Below are 20,281 nucleotides of genomic sequence, written 5' to 3'. Positions count from 1 at the left end.
CTCCTCGCAGCCGCCATGGGGCCCCGGCAGTCCCGGCCGCCCACACCAGCCCCGCAATGGGCACCCCGCAATGGGCACCCCGCAGAGCCATCGCTCCGTGCCCCCAACCCTGCAGTGGGACCAGCTGGGGGTCGCAAGAGGCCCAGTGCCCAGCCCCCACCCCAGCCCCACACATGCTCCAGAGCAGCCCCACACCCTCCCCACACTCACCTTCTCCCCTGGCATCCCGATGGGCCCCTGGGGGCCAGGCAGGCCCTGGCGGAGAGAACAGAGATGGGTCACAGGGGGACGGTGTACACCCCCCCCGCCACACCCCGGGCCCCAACCCCCCCCCAGCATCCCCACCCTCCTACCTCAGTCCCACTCCCCAGCACCTCCCCTGGCCCCACCCCTATCACATGTGCCACCCCAGCCCCCCACTGCAGCCCCATCCACCAGGCCAGGCCCCCCCACGGGACTGGCTGGGGGGGTGGGGAGCGATCTGGCCTTGCCCCATGTGGGTGACGGACGTACCTGGGGTCCTGGGGTCCCCTGCTGCCCGGGGGGGCCCGGCTCCCCCTGGATCCCCTGGGGAGAGAGCAGCATCCGTGAGATGTGGGCACAGCCCCCCCGCCCAGCCACCAGTGCAAGGGGCTTCGAGTCCAACTGTGTGGGCCCAGGCGCAGAGGGGAACAGAGCCCGAGGGGCCGCCCAGCGTTCAGTGCCTCCCCAATGCATCCTGCTGCATCCGCCACTGGGAGCCCCAGGCCTGAGCCAGCCCCCCCACACCCGCTTATGCCCCCCACAGGCCCCCACACCTCCACAGCCCCCCCAACATCCCACAGCCCCCCTACACTCCCTTATGTCCCCCACAGACCCCCTATAGCCCCCCATTCCCCCACAGGCCCCCAACATCCCACAGCCCTTTAGCCCCCCACAGGCTCCCTACAGCCCTCAATAGGCCTCCACACCCCCATAGGCCCCCACAGCCCCCGGCACCCCCAGGGTCGGCCCCGCCCACTCTCACCACGTTGCCCTTGGGCCCAGATGCGCCGTCCATGCCGCTCACGCCCTGCGGGGGGAGGGGAGACCGTCAGTGGGGGGCAGCAAACACATGGGGAGGGGGACAATAGACAGGACTCGTACCGGCTGTCCTGGTGGGCCGGGGGGGCCACGGGAGCCGACCAACCCACGCACGCCCTATGGCCGAAGAAAGAGACGTTAGACTGCCTGAGAGTACCAGCCCCTCCATGCCCCCAACCCCACCAGAGCCCATTGCCTCCCACACCCAGGAAGGGAACCCAGGAGTCCTCCCCCCCCGGCCCCTCTGCTCTAACCCCTAGCCCCCACCCCCTCCAAGCCGTGGAGCGAACCCAGGAGTCCTGGCTCCCAGCCCCTCTGCTCTAACCCCTAGCCCCCTCCCTCCTCCCAGAGCCAGGGAGGGAACCCAGGAGTCCTGCCCTCCAAGCTCCCCTGCTCTAACCCCTAGCCCCCACCCCCCTCCCACAGCCAGAGAGGGAACCCAGGAGTCCTGCCCCCAGCTCCACTGGTCCAGTGTGGGGTACTCACGGGCTCCCCGGGCTGCCCCCTGGGTCCTGGCAGGCCGCCCGAGCCCTAGGAGAGAGAGAGCAGAGCTGAGGAGGGGTCGTGCTGGGTCCAGCAGCACCCGTGCCCCCTTCCCCGCCTGGGGCCCTTACCTTGGCTCCGTTCTCTCCTGGGGGGCCCGGGGGGCCCAGCTTCCCCACGTCTCCCTGTGGGAGAGAGAGCGAGAGGTGAGGCCTGTGGGGCCCGGGGGGGGGGGGGGGGAGGCTCACACCTGCCCCATGGGGCCGGGTGGGGAGGGGGCTCACACTTACCTTGTGACCCTTCTCGCCCGGCAGCCCCGGCAGCCCATCAAAGCCCCTGTCGCCCTACGGGGGGAGGGGGGAACACGTTAGCCAGGCAGGCCTAGTGGAGAGTGGGGCAGGGACCAGGCCCAGCACACAGGGCGTGAGGGGGGCCACAGACACCCCCTGCCCCACCCCAGAGGGCTCCGCTCCCCGCCTCGGTCCCTCAGCCAGCCCCTCATCTCCCCCCTCCCCTTCCCTCCCCCCATTTTGCCCCCTCCCCATCGTCCCTGGGGCCGAGCGCCATCTGCAAAGTCTCTCAGGCAGCCACAGCGTCACCTCTTCGTGTCAGGGGAAACTGAGGCCCCAGAGGGAAAGGGGCTCACCCAGCCACACAGCAGGGGTGTTTGGGGCAAGGCTGGGAACAGAACCAGAGCTCCGGGCATCCCCCTCCCCTTACCTCCCCCTCCCAGAGCTAGAGATAGAACCCAGGAGTCCTGACGCCCACCTCCCCCTCCCGGGACCTCAATCCAGCCACAGACCTTGGGTCCGGTGTCCCCCGGGAGACCCCTGGCACCGTCCGCCCCAGAGCGACCCTGCAAAACACGTCAAGGGTGTGAGGCCGGCTCCGGCGCGCTCGGGCCAGACCAGCTGGAGGGGGCAGTTCGGGGCCAGCCATGGGGACGCTGGGGGGCATGGGGGGAGCGTCTGGGACGTTGGCAGGGACTGACACAGCCTGGGGGCCGAGCCACCAGAGCACGTGGAGCAAAGCCCCGGCTCGGCTGAGCTCTGAGGGGCTGGGGGGGCTGCGGACCCCACTGCGGGACTCAGCCCTTACGTGTCCCCCAGGGGGCACCGTGGCTGCAGTCACCTGAGGACAGTTCAAAGCTCCCAGCGGGGTCCCCGGGCCCAGCTCACACACCACCAGGCCTGGTGAATAACCAGCCGGGCCGTGTCTGCGCCAGCGAAGGAATGGACCCCAGGGGCCCCATCCTTAGGGGAGGGCTGGCAGGACAGAGGCCCCAGGGGGATCCCCCTGCCCCCACTGGAAAGTCCCCGGGGGGCGGGGCTGCCCCCGCCAGAGCCCCTGCCTGGGGGTGCCGCTGGCAAGGCCATGGGCTTCCCTGGTTCTGTCACACATTTACCCCCAGGCCCTATGGCCGGGCGGGACCCGGGGGCCGTCCCTGGGGAGGAGCACGGCCCCGCTGCTCTGAGCCGTGACCGGGCCATGGGGGACCCGCCGGGCCGCCCTTGCTGGGCCGGGGAGGGATCGGGGCCCCACCGCGCTGCCGGGCTGACCCACATCAGGCCCCGGCTCAGGGCGACTCGCGGCACCGACGGGCAGGAGCCGGGACAGGGACGGGGGGCCCAGAGGGTGGGCACGGGGGGCCCACAGGGCGGGCTGGGGCGTGAGGGGCACGGAGCAGAGGTGCCGGGGCAGGAACTGTCGCTTTACTGCCCCTGGGGCGGGCGCTGCATTGTCAGGTGCCCCAGGCTGGGCAGGAGGGGGGCAGCCCCCCAGGGTACCCCCCAGACTGCGCCCCCAGCGGCTCGTCCCCACAGGCAGCAGCACTCACCCGTTTGCCCCCTTTCCCCGGCGGGCCAACTGGGCCCTGCATCCCCCGCGGACCCTGCAGGAGAAAGAAGGGCTGACGGCTCCACTTGATACCCCCAGCTGGGCCCCCCCAGGTCCTGTGCCACCTGCCCCCAACCCCCCCACAGGCCCCCATTCTTCCCCCCTGAGCTGGGCCCCTATCCTCCCTCCATCCAGACTCTGCACCCCACTGGCCCCAGCCCACTCCCCATGCCCCCCCAGCTGGCCCCGGCACTGACCCCCCCCCAAACCAGCCCCAAACCCTGTCCCCACAGTGCCCATCGGCTGGGCATCGGGGCCATGCGCTGCTCAGCCCCACCTGCCCCACGGCACAGGGAGCCCCCTGGGGTCGCCCAGCTCACCTGAGGCCCCATGTCTCCCGAGTCCCCTTTCAGGCCGGGATTTCCAGGGAGACCCTACAAAAAACAAATGAGAAAATCCTCAGTGCGGGGCTGGGGGACAGGTGACGACCCCCAGGTCAGTCACTGGCCAAGGAAAGGCCATGTCTTGGCTCAGCCCCCCGGGCTGGCCCCCCCGCTGCCACTCCAGTCCCATTCCCTGCCCCCCCAGGCCGGCCCCCCCGCTGCTCCCCCCCCACCTCCCATTCCCTGCCCCCCGGTGCCGGCCCCCCACTGCTCCCCCCCACGTCCCATTTCCTGCCCCCTGAGCCAGCCCCTCGCTGTCCCCCCCACGTCCCATTCCCTGCCCCCCAGGCCGGCCCCCCACTGCCCCCCCACATCCCATTCCCTGCCCCCCGAGCCGGCCCCCCACTGCTGCCCCCCCACATCCCATTCCCTGCCCCCCAGGTTGGCCCCCCGCTGCCCCCCATGTCCCATTCCCTGCCCCCCACTGGTTCCCCCCACATCCCATTCCCTGCCCCCCAAGCCAGCCCCCCCAATGATCCCCCACACACATCCCATTCCTTGCCCCCTAAGCCGGCCCCCCGCTGCCCCTCCCACGTCCCATTCCCTGCCCCCCTGAGCCGGCCCCCCACATCCCATTCCATGCCCCCCCTGCTGCCACCCCCCACGTCGCATTCCCTGCCCCCCAGGCCAGCCCCCTCACTACTCCCCCCCCACGTCCCATTGCCTGCCCCCCGAGCTGGCCCACCCACTGCTGCCCCCCCACATCCCATTCCCTGCCCCCTGAGCCAGCCCACCCAGCCCTTGGGGGTTACTTTACACCCCGAAAATAAACGCGAAGACACCCCCGCTACCCCATGCTGCCCCCCAGCCCCACCACTCACCAGGGGGCCCGGCCGGCCGGTCAAGCCCATGGGGCCCGGGGGTCCCTTCATGGAGAGCTGAAAGAGAAGGAGCTGGGTGAGGCTGGGGCAGAGAGGGGGCTTGGGGGCGAGTGAGAGGGCCTGGGTGCGGGTCCTGGCGCGGGTGCAAGGCCCGGCCTTACCTTGGCCTGCTGCAGGACGGCCTGGGCCTGCGCCTCCTGGAACGACACGGTGGGGCCCTTGGGCGAGTCGCCGCCAAACTGGAACTGGAACTGGGGGGGAACGGGGCAGCGCCCGGATCAGCGACAGGACGGGGAGCGGCTGGGCCCCCCCTGCCGGGGCACCAGCCCCCTGCCCACCCCCCCACAGAGCCAGGAACAGCCCTGCCCCTCCTCCCCCCCCCCCCCGTGCCGGGGCACCAGCCCTCTGCCCACCCCCCCACAGAGCCAGGAACAGCCCTGCCCCTCCCCCCCCCCCCCCCCCCGCCTGCACAACAGCCCTCTGCCCCCCCACAGAGCCAGGAACAGCCCTGCCCCTCCTCCCCCCCCCGCCTGCACACCAGCCCTCTGCCCACCCCCCCCCAGAGCCAGGAACAGCCCTGCCCCTCCTCCCCCCCCCCGCCTGCACAACAGCCCTCTGCCCCCCCACAGAGCCAGGAACAGCCCTGCCCCTCCTCCCCCCCCCGCCTGCACACCAGCCCCCTGCCCACCCCCCCCAGAGCCAGGAACAGCCCTGCCCCTCCTCCCCCCCCCGCCTGCACACCAGCCCCCTGCCCACCCCCCCCCAGAGCCAGGAACAGCCCTGCCCCTCCTCCCCCCCCGCCTGCACACCAGCCCCCTGCCCATCCCCCCCAGAGCCAGGAACAGCCCTGCCCCTCCTCCCCCCCCCGCCTGCATACCAGCCCTCTGCCCCCCCAAAGAGAGCGGGGAATGGCCGCTCCCCCCCACCTGGGCACCAGCCCCCCCAGCCCTACCCAGAGAGTAGGGACCAGACTGCCCCCCTCGATGGACACCAGCCCCACAACCAGTCGCAGCACCCCACAGCCCCCCCGGCCCGTCCTGCCCCGCACACCCCCCACCTACCGGCAGCATGATCATGGTCCCCGGAGGCCCCCGTCCCCCGTCGGCTCCCGGCAGCCCCGGCCGCCCTGCAGGGCCCTGTGGGGGAGGAGAGGAGCCCCCCGTCACTCAGCGGGCGACGCAGGCAGGGACTCGCAGCCCCCACGGCGGGGAGCATGCCGGCCATTCCTGAGCCCCCCCCCCCAGCTCTGCAGCCTCTGACAGGGCCCCCTCCCCCAGCCACTTACCTGCTCGCCAGGGTCCCCTGGCAGCCCCGCCGGCCCCACCGGTCCTGGGGGGCCCATCTCACCCTGCGAGACACACAGAGGAACCTCAGTCGCTGCAGAGACCCAGCGAGCCCCCCCGCTCCCGCCAGCCCCTGTTCCCCCCAGTTCCCGCTCCCCGCAGCGCCCGGTCCCCCCAGTTCCCACTCCCGCCAGCCCCCGGTCCCCCCGGTTCCCACTCCCCCCAGCGCCCGGTCCCCCCGGCTCCTGCTCCTCCCAGCCCCCACCCCCCCAGCCCCTGTTCCCTCCGGTTCCCGCTCCCCCCAGCGCCCGGTCTCCCCAGTTCCCGCTCCTGCCAGCCCCTGTTCCCCCCGGTTCCCACTCCCGCCAGCGCCCGGTTCCCGCTCCCCCCAGCCCCCAGTCCTCCTGGTTCCCGGTTCCCCTGGTTCCCACTCCCGTCAGCGGCCGGTCCCCCCGGTTCCTGCTCCCCCTGGTTCCCGCTCCCCCCAGCCCCTGGTCCCCCCGGTTCCCACTCCCCCCAGTGCCTGGTCCTTACCGCTGGGCCCGGGGCTCCCGGCGGCCCGTCGAATCGCTGGCCCTAGGAGGAGAACCACCAGTTAGGGCAATGCGTCCAGACCCCAGACTGGGGATCCAGCCCCTCACGCAGCCCCAGCGCCCGGCAGGATCAAACCCACAGTCCCCGGAGCTGGGCAAGCCCCCAGTCCCCTGCTGCCCCACCCAGCTCCCCAGGGCCGGTCAGCTGGACGGGACGCATGGGGGGCCTCACGGGGGGCCTCACGGGATGGGCTGAGCCCCCCACAGCCTGGTTCCCTTTGGCCAGGGCCCCCTGCATCTCCTGACCTAGCCAGGGGCCAGTCCCATCCCCCGGCCCGGCGGGCTTGGCTGGTTCCCCCAGGACGATGCTGCCCCGGGCCGTAGCACCACTGGCCGCGCTGGTACTCACGGGATCGATGGCGCCCGGCTCCCCCTTCTCCCCCTTCTGGCCGGCTCCCTGCAAGGGACGCACGGAGCAGGTGACACCAGCGGCAAACAGCCCCAGCCCCCCACGCCCGGCCACTGCAAACCCCCCCCCGACCGGCCTCCCAAGCCTGCACCACAGGCCAGGCCTGCCCTCGCCACCCTCCTGCCCCCGCCCGCAGGCCTGGTTCTGGGGCTAGCGACTGATTACGAGAGGCCCCAAGGAGAAGCCCAGATGGCCGGTGCTCTGTCCCCCGATTCCCGCCCGCTCCCCGGCACCCAGTCTCCACCAGTGCCCTGTGCCCACCGGCGCCCCATCCCCCCGGTACCCTGTCCCCCCGGCGTCCGTCCCCCCATTCCCGCCCACTCCCCGTCTCCACCAGTGCCCTGTCTCCCCCTGTGCCTGTCCCCCCCATTCCCGCCCGCGCCCCATCCCGCTCATACCCGGGTGGCCTGTCCCAGGGTTCCCCGTCGCTCGGCAGAGCCGTAGCGCTCCAGGCTGGCGTCATGGCCCGGGGGCTCCCCGTCCTCGTACTCCTCATACTCCCTCAGGGCGTAGTCGGGGGGTTCGGTGCTGTTGGCCTCGGGGTCCCCATCCGCCCAGATCCTGTGCTCCTCTCCCAGATCCTGCAGACGAGGGTGAGAGCCGGGGTCACTGGCGTTTGCAGGGGGTGACAGCTGTGTGCCCCACTGCATCCCTCCAGCCCTCTCCCCCAGCTGCCGTACCTCGTAGGCCTCGGGCAGGTTCAGGCTGATGGTCACAGTGCTGGCAGGGGTGGTCCCGGGCAGCGGGGTGACATGCTCCTCCCCAGACGGGGTCGCCTCCAGTGCAGGGGCTGCTTGGGTCAGGGCCTCCTCAATGGGAGTGGAGAGAAAACTGGTCATTAGGGGAGAAAGGTCAGTGCCCAGGACGGCCCCACCCTGGGCATGGCACGCCAGGGGGAGGGACGGGCAGGGTGGCGGCAAGGGAGGCTGGCTGGGGGGCAGTTGGGGGGTAGCTGGGGGGCAGTGCGCTGGGGGGGCAGTGAGGGGGTGGCTGGGGGGCAGGGGCACCTCCTGCTGTGGGGAGCGTTGTACCCACCCAGGTGCCTGTCCCAGCTCCCCCCAGCACTGAGCCCTGCACTGACCCGGGCGCTGGCTGCGAGTGCCAGGCGCAGGATCCAACCCGGGGGTTGTCACCGACTCCCAGGTCCTGCCCACTTTTGGCCCCGTGTGGTCCTTGGGGGGGAGCCCCTTTCAGTGAGACAGCCCTTCTCGGGGGTCCACTCTCTCCCGGGGTCAGGCCCCTCCACCTCCTGGAGCCGCACCTCTCTGAGCCTTAGCACGTCTGTCTCTCGCCGTGGGCCCCCTCAGGGAGTCCCCTCGCTCTGGGCCCCCGGGGCCTCCACCCCCTCTGCATGCAAACCCTTGGAAAACCAGGAAACCCCCCACTTGCTCACAGGCCTGCAGCAGCCAACGGCTCCGGGAGCCAGGGAAGGAATCGCTCCCACCCCGCCCCGACCTCCCAGCCAAGTGACTCACGGCGCCGCTCCTGCCCTGACCCACATCCGCCAGCTGCAGCCTTGGGCCCACTCCTGGGGGGGCCTCGCTCCCCGTCCCAGCCCTCAGCCCTCCCATTCCCAGCTCAGACACTGCTCTGCCCAGAACGGTCTGAGGCCTGTGGAGAGAGTGACCCCCCCATCCCCTGCCCCCCCCCCAAACTACCCCAACCCAGCCCCCGGCTCCCTGCCCCCCATTCCCCGGCTACCCCAACCCAGCCCCCAGCTCCCTAACCGCCCCCCGCTCCCCCGGCTACCCCAACCCAGCCCCCAGCTCCCTAACCCCCCCGCCACCCCCCCCCCCCGGCTACCGCAACCCAGCCCCCGGCTCCCTGCCCCCCCCAACCCAGCCCCCGGCTCCCCGGCCCTACCCCACCCCAGCCTGGGAGCTGGGCTGCCCGTCTGGCTCTATCCCCAGCAGGTTTCTAGGGAAGCCAGGAGTGAGCCAGGCAGGATCCCCAGGCCGGTGATGGAGGGGGGAGCGGGGGTGGGTCTGTCCCAGGACTCCCCACGTTACCCCCTGGCGGAGTCTCCCCCTGCCCGGGGCTTGGCCCGAGTGCCAGTCCAGGGAGCACAAAGGCTGAGTCGTCCCCTGGAGGGTCTGGGCCTAGAGGTGGCTGTGGGGCCTAGTGGGAGGGGCCTGGGCTGGAGGGGAAGATGGAGCGGGGGGGGGAAGGTGGCTAAAGTGTTGGGGGGGGGGTGGGGGGAACAGAGGGGGTGTGTAAGGAGGAGGTGAGGGGGTGGATGGACGGACGCACGGAAGGACAGACAGATGGACAGATGGACACGCGGCTGGACGGACAGACGCACGGATGGATGGACGGACAGACGGACGCACGGATGGACATGCAGATGGATGGACAGACACACGGATGGACAGACGGACACGCGGATGGACGGACAGATGCACGGATCGATCTCTCTCCTCTCGCCCACCCCCCTCGCCACAGGCCGCGGCCTGGCTCTGGGTCTCCGGGGCGGGCAAGGGGGCACCGCGGGGAACGGGCCCTGGCACAGGGCTCCCCACAGGCTGCGGTTTGCGCCCGGGAAGGGCCGTGCTGGGGGAGCCGCGGCTGCGGGGAGGCACCTGTGCGGCACTCGGCTGGGCGCTCCCGGCCCCGGGGCGGGGGCGGCGAACCAGCGGCTCCGCTGGGCCCGGGGGCGTGTGTGGGGTTCGGGACGCGGGTGAGGCAGAGCTGGGTTAGCCGGCAGCAGGATTAGGCACAGGCAGCGGCGGGTTAGTCGCTCTCTCTACCTGGCCCGGCCCCGCGGTGGGTGCGGTGTCCTGCTGCTCCACCTGCTCCTTGTTCCTCTTCTTCTTGCCTTTGCCCCTGCGTTTGCCCTTCCCTTTGCCCTTCCTGCCCTTCCTCCGAGCGGGGGCAGCCGTGGGCTCCGGCCCACTCTGCACGGGGCAGGACGGGGGTGACCGGAGAACGGGGGAGAGACAGAGAGGGGCATGAGAGAGCCGCAGGCTGGCGTGGGCAACCCCCGCGCTGGCACTGGGGGGCGAGAGCCCGGGCGTCTGGGGGCTCCCAAGCTCTGGCACCGTCCGTCCCCGTCCGGCGACGCCCAAAGTGCTCTGGAGGGCCGGGCCCAGCGGGGAGTGCTGGGGGCAGGGGGTGTGACGAACTGGGCCTGTTCTCACTGTGGTCTGTGAATGCTGACAGGGGAGTGTGGCTGGAATAGTCTGCATTGCGGGATGGTAGACTGCCCGAGGGCGCATACCTGAGTGTGTAACATGAGAACCCAGGAAGAGGTTGAAGGCCAGGTGATACCTTGGCCCGGGAAACTGAACAAAGGCTGTGGGAGGGGTCGCTGAAGCCAGAGTGGGGGAAGCAGGCTGGAGAGATGGCTGGGAGGCAGAGATGGCTCTGACCTCCCAAGGGGGGCTGGGCTGGGATGCCCTGGGACCCCAAGATGGACCTAACTGAGGGGGTCCCTGTTGTCTGTGCCTGCAAGACCTGCCTTGGACTGCATTCCTGTCATCCAAATAAACCTTCTGCTTTACTGGCTGGCTGAGAGTCGCAGTGAATCGCAGGAAGCCGGGGGTGCAGGGCCCTGAGTCCCCCGATACTCCGTGACAGGGGGCTCCCACGCCAAGACGGGCAAGGGGCAGCAGAGGACTCATCTCACAGCGGCGCGAGCTGCGTGGGGCGGGGGACACACTGGGCGGCTCTGTCAGGGTGGGGTCGGCTGCCCCTGGGGCGTGTTCGCAGGCCCCGTCCGTGACTCATCCAAGCCCAGATGGAGACGCCCCCAGGCGCAGATGCAGGCTCCGGCCGTGCCAAGCCCAGCTGGGCATATCCTGGCAGCCGTGGGCGCACCTGGCCTCCTGGAGCTGGGCCGAGCCCACAGGGGGCACCTACCTCCTCAGGGTACAGGCCCAGCAGGCCGTAGGGCAGTGGCACGTCGCACCCGGGCATGTAGGTCTCGCAGTAGTGCAGGGCTGCCCGGGGGTCCGGAGAGATCAGCAGCTGCTGGACATCGCCCTGGGGCGGGGAGACGAAATGGGCTGAGCAGGGGCTGAGACACTGCGGGGTGAGCCCGCGGGGGAGGGGGGCAATGTCCAAGCTCTCCCCTCCCCCCCAGCCCTCCTGGGCCCGGGCCAGCCCCGCGGCCGCAGCTGTGAGGAGCTGGCTGGGACCCGCGGGCAGGTGTTTCCGAGCTTGCAGCGTGACGGGGCTGGCGCGGGGCCCGGGCACTGCTGGAACCCGCATCCCCCAAGGCCTTGCTGTCGGCTCGTTAGCGCCTCGTCGTGGGGAGCAGGCAGGGGGGCTGAGGACAGGGGAAGAGGGGTCGCAACGTCAGGGGGATGAGCACGGCCTGCCGGGCGGGGATCTGTGAGAACTGCAGGGGCGCGTGTAACCACCGCTAACCCCCCCCCCATGCCCCCACATACCCAGACACCCCCAGAGCCAATGGGACCCACGCTCACCCCACCACCCCCCTCACCCCTGGCCACTGGCCCCACAGCCCCAGGGAGAGACACCCCTCAAACACAGCCCCCCAACCCCGCTCGGCTTCCACCACTCAGCTCCCCATGGAGCCGCCGGTCTCCGGGTGGGGCTCGGACGCAGCCCTTGGGCAGCGCACATTCCTGGTGGGGGCGTGGGAACTGGGACCAGATGGGCGGACGGGGGGCGCCCTGGGAACATTCCTCCCAGCACGGCCGCCCCCACGTTCCCAGGGAGATCGGCTTCACCAGCCGGGCACAGCCAGCGAGTGCCGGCCAGCACGGGGCATCTGGGACTAGCCAGAGGGGGACCCCCAGGGTCAGCCCAGGTCACCCTGCTCCCCAGCCCCTCTGTCCAGCTGGAGCTGCCAGAAAAGAGGGGCCCCACCCAGGGCCAGCCCCTTGGGGGCCGTGCTGGGGACCCTGTGGGGGGGCAGGGCTGCGGGTGGCCCCGGGCTCTGGGGCAGAGCCCAGGAAGGCAGCTGTGAGCTGTGGCCTGACCCAGCCCCTCTCCAGCTCTGCCCTGGGGAGCCCCCAGGGGTCCGGCTCCAGGACAAGCGCGGCCTTGTTCCCAGCCGCCCCCAGCCCGGCTCCCCGGCATCAATGGGGCCCTTCTCCGCGGCCCCTGACATTTGCCGCTGGCAGCCGCAGCTGGCAGGAATGTGGGGGGTGGCAGGGTCTGGGGGCAGCTCTCGGCCCTGCTGCCGCGGCTCCCAGCTCCTCGGGGTGCTGAGGGGAGCAGGCTACACAGCCCCCACCCAGCCCCAAGGCCCTGACCCCCGCATGGCCCCCCTGCACTAGGTTGAATGGCAAACTGGGCCCTGCCTGCAGCTCCAGCCCCTCCGGGAGGGCAGACTGTGCAGACGCAGCCGGGGGGGTCCCTGAGCCCGGGCAGGGGCTCTCCATGCCAGGCAGCCCCCGGAGTGCCAGGAGCTGGTAGAGCAAGGGGGACGCCGGGCCCGGCCTGACCCACATAGCCCCCCGGCACCAGGACAAAGGGCCGGCACGCAAGGCAGGGGCTCCCCACAGCCCCCCACAGCCTGCCCCCACCCTGGCTGGGAGCTGCCAGGCTGCGCAGAGCGCTCAGCCCCCCCTGGAGCCGTTCACAACCCCCCGCCCCCCGGCGCGGCCCCACCTGGAACACCTCCTCGTCCAGCAGCCGGGTCCCCAGCAGGGTGACGCCTGCGGTGCTGACGACGGGCCGGGGCCCACGCTCCAGAGGCAGCGTCACGGGTGCCTCGCAATCCACCAGCAGCGACACGTTGGTGCCCTCCACGCTCAGCGCCACGCGGTGCCACCTGCGGGGGGCATCAGCGTCACAGGGACAGGCTGGGAGCCCGGACGCCTGGGTTCTCTCCCGGCTCTGGGAGTGGAGTGGGGGCTGGTGGGTTAAAGCAGGGGGGTTGGGAGCCCGGACACCTGGGTTCTCTCCCCAGCTCTACCCTGAGTCACTCAGAGACCATGTGGCTGGTCGCCCCCAGCTGGCAGCAGGGACAGCGGGCATCCCTCCCAACCGTGCCCGTCTCTCCAGCTCGCCCGGACCTGTCCCCACGCCCTGCCCAGCCCCAGTCCCGGCACTCACTTGCCATCGGCCAGGCTGACCCTGCTGAAGAGCGGGTATCTCTCTGGCGCCGGCTGCCCGGCCTGGTCCTCGTAAAGGAAGACGGGCGAGCGGCCGATCTCCACGCCCAGCTGCTGCACCCCGCGCTCGTCGTACAGCGACAGCAGGAAGGCCTGGCTGCCCCGCCGGGCCCGCAGCGTCGCCAGGATGGAGAAATCCTCGGGGAAGGGGCCATCTGGGGTGGAGACGAGGCATCGGGCTGAGCCCCGTGCCCAGCGCCCCCCTGAACCCAGAACCTCCCTGCCTGGAGCCTCCCCACAACCAGCACGCCCAGGCCTATGTCCGCCCCACAGAACAGCCCCGCACCCCCTCTGCCCCACCCCACAGCCCCTCAGCCCACAGCCAGCACCGCTCAGCTCCACCCCACAGCCCCAGTGCCCCTCAGCCTGTCTGCCCACAGCCAGCGCCCCTCAGCCCGCCCCACAGCCCCTCTGCCCCACCCTGCAGCCCCAGCGCCCCACCCCACAGCCCCTCTGCCCACAGCCAACGCCCCTCAGCCCCAGTGCCCCGCCCCACAGCCCCTCTGCCACTGCCAGCGCCCCTCAGCCCTCTGCCCCACCCACAGCCCCAGCGCCCCTCAGCCCCGCCCCACAGCCCCTCTGCTCACAGCCAGCGCCCCTCAGCCCGCCCCACAGCCCCTCTGCCCCACCCTGCAGCCCCAGCGCCCCACCTCACAGCCCCTCTGCCCACAGCCAACGCCCCTGTTGCGGAGTGTGGGGGAGTCAGGGCCCTGCACCCCTCTTTCCGAGATTTACTGCGACCCTCAACCAGCCAGTAAAGCAGAAGGTTTATTTAAGGACAGGAACACAGTCTCAAGCAGAGCGTGTAGGTACGACCAGACCCCCTTAATTAGGTCCCTCTGGGAGGTTCAGGGAGCTTAGACCCCAGCTTGGGGTTCCCTGCGTTGCACCACCCAGCCCAAACCGAAACTAAACTCCAAGCCCCTCCCGCTGCTCCTCTCCTTTGTCCAGTCTCCCGGGCAGAAGGTGTTAATTCTCCCCACCCCCGTTCCTGGCTCAGGTTACAGCTCAGGTAGCTTCCTTCAAGGGAAGTCCCCCCTCCTCACTGCAATCCCCCTGCAACATTCCCAGGTCAAATCTGCCCTGCTCCCTGCTCCGTCACAGCCCCTCAGCCCCAGTGCCCTGCCCCACAGCCCCTCTGCCACAGCCAGCGCCCCTCAGCCCCTCTGCCCCACCCACAGCCCCAGCGCCCCTCAGCCCCGACCCACAGCCCCTCTGCTCACAGCCAGCGCCCCTCAGCCCGCCCCACAGCCCCTCTGCCCACAGCCAGGGCCCCGCAGCCCCTACCTGGGAAGAGCTGGCGAGTGGGGGCGCTGAGCTCGGTGCTGTTCTCCAGGCGGAAGGCGAAGTCGCTCTCCTCGGCCCCGCGCCGCTGGGTGCAGATCCCAGCCGCGATGGAGACGCCGTCCCTGCCGTCCTGCACCCCCAGCGCCCGCAGCACGTCCACCGGCTCGGCTATGGAGCAAGGGGGAGGCAGGGTCACAGCCCAGGGTCGCCCCCCACCCCCGGAACACACTCCCCCCCCCCGCACCGGGGTCACCCCACACACTCAGCCGGTCTCGGTCTGGACTCATGTCAGGCCCTGCACAATCAGCTCCCAGCATGCCTTGCTCACCCAGCCTGGGGTGAGTCCCCCCACTCAGTGCCTCAGTTTCCCCCATCCTGGGGGTACTGCCAAGGCCCTGGGACCAGCCCGGAGTCAGGCAGTCCCGACACCCCGTCCCCACCGTGTGGCCATGATTCCTTCCCTTCATTCCTCCGCCCCACCTGGCATCGGCACTCGGGCCAGGACTCTGCCCTGGGGAACCAGCAGGGCCAGGCAACCTCCGCTGGGGCCTGTCTCCCCATGGGGCATGGAGCTGCCCTGCCCCCATCTCCCCTGAGGCAGAGTGGGGCAGTGAGGGGGCAAGCAACACCTGGGGACGCCCTCCCTGCCCCCTTCCCAGTCCCACTCCCCCCACAGGATGGAACAGGGGGGCTGGGTACGAGCAGCCACCCCTCCTCCCATTTCCCACAGACTCCTGGGGCAGGGACGGGGACCCCACCCCCAGCAATGGGATCATGCACCCCCTGCAGACCCGGCACCTCGGGGGTTAATCTCAGAGCGGATTTGCATCAGAGACAGAGAGTGGCCCCCTCTGCCCTGGGGCAGCCCCACCCCTCCCCACTCACCTGGTGGAGGGGCCTGTCTGGACAGGCTGGGGGGGGGGGGGGGGAGCCGGGGGAGGGGCGCCTGCTGAGGGGGAGGGGGGGAGGTCCTCCACTAAGGAACCGGCCTGGTACTGAGCCAGCCGGACAGACAGACGGGGCTGGGACGCCTGGCGTGTGGGTCAGAGCCACCGAATGGGGCCGGGGTGGTTCTGTGAGCGAGGGGAGCCAGCGCCCCACGTCGGCCCAGCCCGAGGGGCCTGGCTGAGAACCGGCGTCTCCGTCTCCCAGGCTCTCTTGACCCCAGCGCTCAGTTCCCATTTCCTGCCGGGAGCTCCCAGCGGAGCTGCCCTCGGTCTCCAGGCCCCAGCGAGGGGGGCTGGGGGCTGCGTCCCCCCCAGGCTTGGACCACGGGCTACAGCGAGCAGGTGGGGCAAGGAGCTGCCCCCCCTCATCTCCTGTTGCCCTGTGAGCCTCCCCGCGTCCCCAAGAGACCCCAGCCCAGCCACAGGCCCCCACCACCCGGGACAACAGATCTGGGGGGGGCAGAGACCCCCCCTAAGCCAGGGACAGGCGTAGAGCTGGGCTAGCAGGGGGCTGCGAGTCGGGAGTGAGGGGCACCGGCAGAGCTGGGGGGGGCAGGGCTGGGCTGGCAGGGGCTGCGGGTCGGGAGTGAGGGGCACCGGCAGAGCTGGGGGGGGCAGGGCTGGGCTGGCAGGGGCTGCGAGTCGGGAGTGAGGGGCACCGGCAGAGCTGGGGGGGCGGGGCTGGGCTAGCAGGGGCTGCGGGTCGGGAGTGAGGGGCACCGGCAGAGCTGGGGGGGCGGGGCTGGGCTGGCAGGGGCTGCGGGTCAGGAGTGAGGGGCACCGGCAGAGCTGTGGGGGTGCAGGGCTGGGCTGGCAGGGGCTGCGAGTCGGGAGTGAGGGGCACCGGCAGAGCTGGGGGGAGGGCTGGGCTGGCAGGGGCTGCGGGTCGGGAGTGAGGGGCACCGGCAGAGCTGGGAGGGGGGCAGGGCTGGGCTGGCAGGGGTTGCGGGTCGGGAGTGAGGGGCACTGGCAGAGCTGGGGGGGGGCAGGGCTGGGCTGGCAGGGGCTGCGAGTCGGGAGTGAGGGGCACCGGCAGAGCTGCGGGAGAGCCCAGGTCTGGGCTCGCAGGGGCTGCGGATCAGGACTGGGGGTCAGCGGCAGAGCGTGGTGGGAGCCTGGCCAGGACTTGGGGGACGTGCAAGCCCTGGGAGGGAGCAGGGCTGGTCGCTTGGCCTTGGAGGCTGCGCTGTGGGTGGTCTCTGGCCATGGGTCCAGCCCTGTCCTGCTCCACCCCACAGGCTGCACAAACCCCAGCCCAGCCCCCTTCAGCCCCGATCCCAGCCCTGTTTGCCCTGCCCCCCCCCACGGCACCAGCAGCCCCGGTGCGACCGAACCCAGGAGCAGCTTCACATGACCCTGGTGGCTCCCGCTTGGCGTCAGCCCCTGGCTCTGCCCCCGGGTGCCGCAGGGTCCCTGGCCCAGACCGGGCAGCACGGAGCGTCCAGGGACCCTGGCGGGATGCAGCCAGCCCAGATCCCGCCCTGCGCCCGGCCCCTCCTGCCCCATGGCCACGGGGGATCGGTTCTCTGGCTCACGGGGGCCCTGGCCCGCTGGCACCGCCAGGGTTAACCATGCAGCCCGGCACCGGCTCGGCCGGCCCAGCTAGATTCCCCAGCCATGGCCCGGGGCAGCGCCGGGTGCTTGCCAGACAGCTGGACCCCCGGGGCACTGCACCAGGGCAGCAACAAGCCCAACGCCCGCCTGGCACAGACCTGCACAGCCGGGACACGGCCCCATCTGGGGGGTCCCGCCTGGCCCCGTGTGTATCGCACCTGGGAGTGGGGCAGAGCCCCGGCCCCCGGCCTCACAGCGAGAATAAGGGAGCCAGAAATGGAGCCTTGTCCCCGGGGGTGGGCGGACGGACAGAGGGGGGCTCCCAGGCCAGCCTTGGGGCGACCCTGCTCTCCACGGGCCATCCCAGCTCAAATCCCCCTGCTGCAGGGGCTGCCCTGGGGTCCTGGCTCCAGCTGTCTCAGCCGTGGGGCCCAGCCACGCCCCAGGGGCCAGCTGTGCACAACTGGGCGTGTGTCACCCTGTCAGGGGCCCCATTCCCCATGGGGAGGCGTCAGGGAGAGAATCCGGGGCAGAGAAGACACCCCCCCCCCGTCCCTGCTAGGAGCCCCCCACTTGCTGGGCAATGCCAATGGCTGAGGCCAGAGGCACTGGCTGCCCCATGGCCGGGCTGGGCAGATACTGCTGAGGCCCCCAGCAAGGGCCTGCCCCTGCCAGCCAGGCCGCCCCACACAGCCTGGGGTCACTCCCACCCCCAGGTGTGGGGCTGGAGCCCTCCTTGGTGCTCTGTCCATGGTGCTGAAGGTGGCCTGGCAGGCAAGGCCCCACCGCTGCAGGGCAGGGGACAGGACCCAGGAGTCCTGGCTCCCAGCCCTCCTCCCCTCCCCGAGCCATGGGGCAGTGGGTAAACGGGCCTTGGCCCATCTCTAGGGCTTCTGTGGCTCCAGCACAGGGCCAGGCCCCTCCCCCAGCCCCTTGAGCCCAGGGCCGAGGGCAGAGTCCAGCCCGGCAGGGCCCCCAGCCCGAGCTCCCCGACAGTACCTGCTCCCCACCGGAGCCCGGGAGGTAGCCCAGGGACAAGTTGTGGGGGCAGGAGGGGGCAGAGCCCTGGGGGCTGGACCCCTGGGCACAGTCTGGGCTCTGCTGGGGGAGGCAGAGGAGCTGGGGCCATGACACTCCCGCTGCCCTGAGGGGCTTGACTGGGGCAAGCTGGGGCTTAAGGGGCTGGGGGCTGGGGAGGGGTCTGGGGCACATGGATGGGAGGGGGAGCTGGCCCGGGGGGGCAGAGGCTGGGGAGGGGTCTGGGGGCACAGGGATGGGAGGGGGAGCTGGCCCGGGGGGGCAGAAGCTGGGGAGGGGTCTGGGGGCACAGGGATGGGAGGGGGAGCTGGCCGGGGGGGCAGAGGCTGGGGAGGGGTCTGGGGGCACAGGGATGGGAGGGGGAGCTGGCCGGGGGGGCAGAGGCTGGGGAGGGGTCTGGGGGCACAGGGATGGGAGGGGGAGCTGGCCCAAGGGGGGCAGGGGCTGAGTAGGAGTCTGGGGCCACACAGATGGGAGGAGGAGCTGGCCGGAGGGGCAGAGGCTGGGGAGGGGTCTGGGGGCACAGGGATGGGAGGGGGAGCTGGCCCAGGGGGGAGCAGAGACTGGGGAGGGGTCTGGGGGCACAGGGATGGGAGGGGGAGCTGGTCGGGGGGGGCAGGGCCGGGCGTGCCCCGATCTCTCCCCCACACGCCCACCCATCGCACACTCCCTCCAGTTGTTTTCAATCAAAGCACATTTTTCCCCGAGTCTCCCGGGCGAAGCTTCAGCCAGAATTGTCCCTGCGCGGCCGGGGCAGCCCAGCAACGGGGCGGGGGGGGGGTCGTGTGTGTGTCTGGGGCATGGTGCAAAGTGTCTGTGTCTGTGTCACAACGTGCGACTGGCCCAGACGGGCATTTGTCTCCTGCCTTCAGTGGCGGTGGGGGACAGAATGTGCGGGGGGGTGCACGGCGGGGGGTATCGGGGGGTGCATGGCGAGGGGGATCGGGGGGTGCACGGCGGGAGGGATCGGGGGGTGCACGGCGGGGGAGGTCGGGGGGTGCACGGCGGGGGGTATCAGGGGGGTGCACGGCGGGGGGTATCAGGGGGGTGCACGGCGGGAGGGATCGGGGGGGTGCACGGCGTGTGGGTGGGTGACATCAGCTTGTGTAAGTGTGTGCATGGAGGAGATAAACAAGTGTGTGACCATGAACAGGCGTGGGGGGCACAGGCATGTGTGGGAGAAGCCCCAGTCCCCTCCCAGCCTGCCTCAGCGCCCCCCATCTCAGAGCTGCCTCCCAGGCCCAGTGGTGTGCGGCTCTGCCCCCTTGGTGGCCTGCCCGCCGCACTCCCGGTTGGGGACACCCTGCACCCCCCTCCTGGCAGCGCTGGCCGGCCTGGCCCCCGAGCCCCACTGCCCTGGGACACCCCCCCCCCGAGCCCCACTGCCCTGGGACACCCCCCCCGAGCCCGCCGTTACCTGCCTGCGCCCGGGCCGTGCCGCGCAGCAGGAGCAGGAGCAGAAGCACGACCCTTGAGGGACCCTGCGCGCCCGGGCGTCTCTTCTCCATCCTCAGCGCTGGCTCAGGCCCGCTCCCCCGGCCGCTTGGGGCTCCGATCCCAGCCGGGCGGCTCCGTGTGCAGACTCGCCCCAGCCCCTCGGAGAGACTGGAAACGAGAGCCCTCCCTGGCCCCGCTCGGCCCTGTTCCCCTCCCCTGTTCCCTCCCCTCCCCTGTTCCCTCCCCTCCCCGGCCCCGCTCGGCCCTATTCCCCTCCCCTGTTCCCTCCCTTCCCTCCGGGTCTCCAGGGCGCCCCCTCCCCGTCAGTTGTCCCATGAGGGCTGGGCATGGCTGGGGGATGCTGCCTCACTTGCTGGCCAGGCCTGGCACCCTGGGGACCTGGGGCGAGCGGCTGCACCCCCCGACGGGGCCCCCTCCTCGCTGGTTCCCCCGGACAGGGCGGCTCAAAGCAGGGGAGGAGCAGTGGGATGGTATCAAGCGTCCAGCTGAGCACAGCCTGGGCCGGGCCAGGCCAAACGGGGACGCTGGGCTGGGCCAGGCCGGGCTGGTTGAAAGCACAAAGTGGGGCCGGGAGCAGCGCCGAGGGCTGGGGACGAGAGCTATGCGGCCTGGTCCCCGGCAAGCTGTGGCCCAAGGAGGCTGGGACAGAGCCAGCGATGGAACCCAGGTGTCCTGCGCCCCCCTGGCATCTCTCTCGCCTGAGCCCCCAATGCTGCGCTCAGGAACCAGGCCAGAGGGGAGCCCCGGGGCTGGGGGGGGACTGGGGTGTTAGACCCCCCGGCTCTGCCAGGTGGGCACCGTGTGTCCATCTACCAGTCCGGGGCCGGGCAACGTCACCGGCCCTAGAGCCTCAGATGCCCTCCCCCTCCCCCCGAACTCCAGCACCCCTCCCCCCTCGGGCCAACCCCAGCTGGGACCAGGCTGCTGTGTCCCCCCCACCGCCATCATGGACCAGTCCCTCCCCACTGACCCCCCCCCGGG

General features: G+C 71.5%; 1 protein-coding gene across 6 annotated transcripts in view; it reads right to left on the bottom strand.

The window, feature by feature from the left end:
* Positions 1-19,434, bottom strand: part of COL5A3 (collagen type V alpha 3 chain) — a 51,198-nt gene extending 31,764 nt beyond the window's left edge. The window contains exons 1-24 of one of the 6 annotated variants that reach the window (XM_054012901.1): positions 19,260-19,434; positions 14,304-14,471; positions 12,958-13,171; positions 12,511-12,673; positions 10,789-10,911; positions 9,678-9,824; positions 7,611-7,739; positions 7,329-7,511; positions 6,871-6,918; positions 6,463-6,504; positions 5,931-5,993; positions 5,707-5,781; positions 4,807-4,896; positions 4,646-4,702; positions 3,762-3,815; positions 3,383-3,436; positions 2,348-2,401; positions 1,836-1,889; positions 1,677-1,730; positions 1,549-1,593; positions 1,126-1,179; positions 1,007-1,051; positions 514-567; positions 211-255 (exon numbers count right to left, since the gene is read on the bottom strand). In XM_054012901.1, coding sequence (XP_053868876.1) covers positions 211-255; positions 514-567; positions 1,007-1,051; positions 1,126-1,179; positions 1,549-1,593; positions 1,677-1,730; positions 1,836-1,889; positions 2,348-2,401; positions 3,383-3,436; positions 3,762-3,815; positions 4,646-4,702; positions 4,807-4,896; positions 5,707-5,781; positions 5,931-5,993; positions 6,463-6,504; positions 6,871-6,918; positions 7,329-7,511; positions 7,611-7,739; positions 9,678-9,824; positions 10,789-10,911; positions 12,511-12,673; positions 12,958-13,171; positions 14,304-14,471; positions 19,260-19,350 — 2,106 coding nt within the window. In that variant the 5' untranslated portion in view covers positions 19,351-19,434. Of the gene's footprint in view, positions 1-210; positions 256-513; positions 568-1,006; positions 1,052-1,125; positions 1,180-1,548; positions 1,594-1,676; positions 1,731-1,835; positions 1,890-2,347; positions 2,402-3,382; positions 3,437-3,761; positions 3,816-4,645; positions 4,703-4,806; positions 4,897-5,706; positions 5,782-5,930; positions 5,994-6,462; positions 6,505-6,870; positions 6,919-7,328; positions 7,512-7,610; positions 7,762-9,677; positions 9,963-10,788; positions 10,912-12,510; positions 12,674-12,957; positions 13,172-14,303; positions 14,472-19,259 lie in introns of those variants that run through there. The other 5 variants (XM_054012902.1, XM_054012904.1, XM_054012905.1 and 2 more) reach the window with 5 other exon arrangements.
* Positions 19,435-20,281: the final 847 nt, after the last annotated feature.

This window comes from Malaclemys terrapin, chromosome 23 (genome assembly GCF_027887155.1).
Source record: "Malaclemys terrapin pileata isolate rMalTer1 chromosome 23, rMalTer1.hap1, whole genome shotgun sequence".
Taxonomy (NCBI): Eukaryota; Metazoa; Chordata; order Testudines; family Emydidae; genus Malaclemys; species Malaclemys terrapin.
This window is presented reverse-complemented; position numbering and strand designations above follow the sequence as displayed.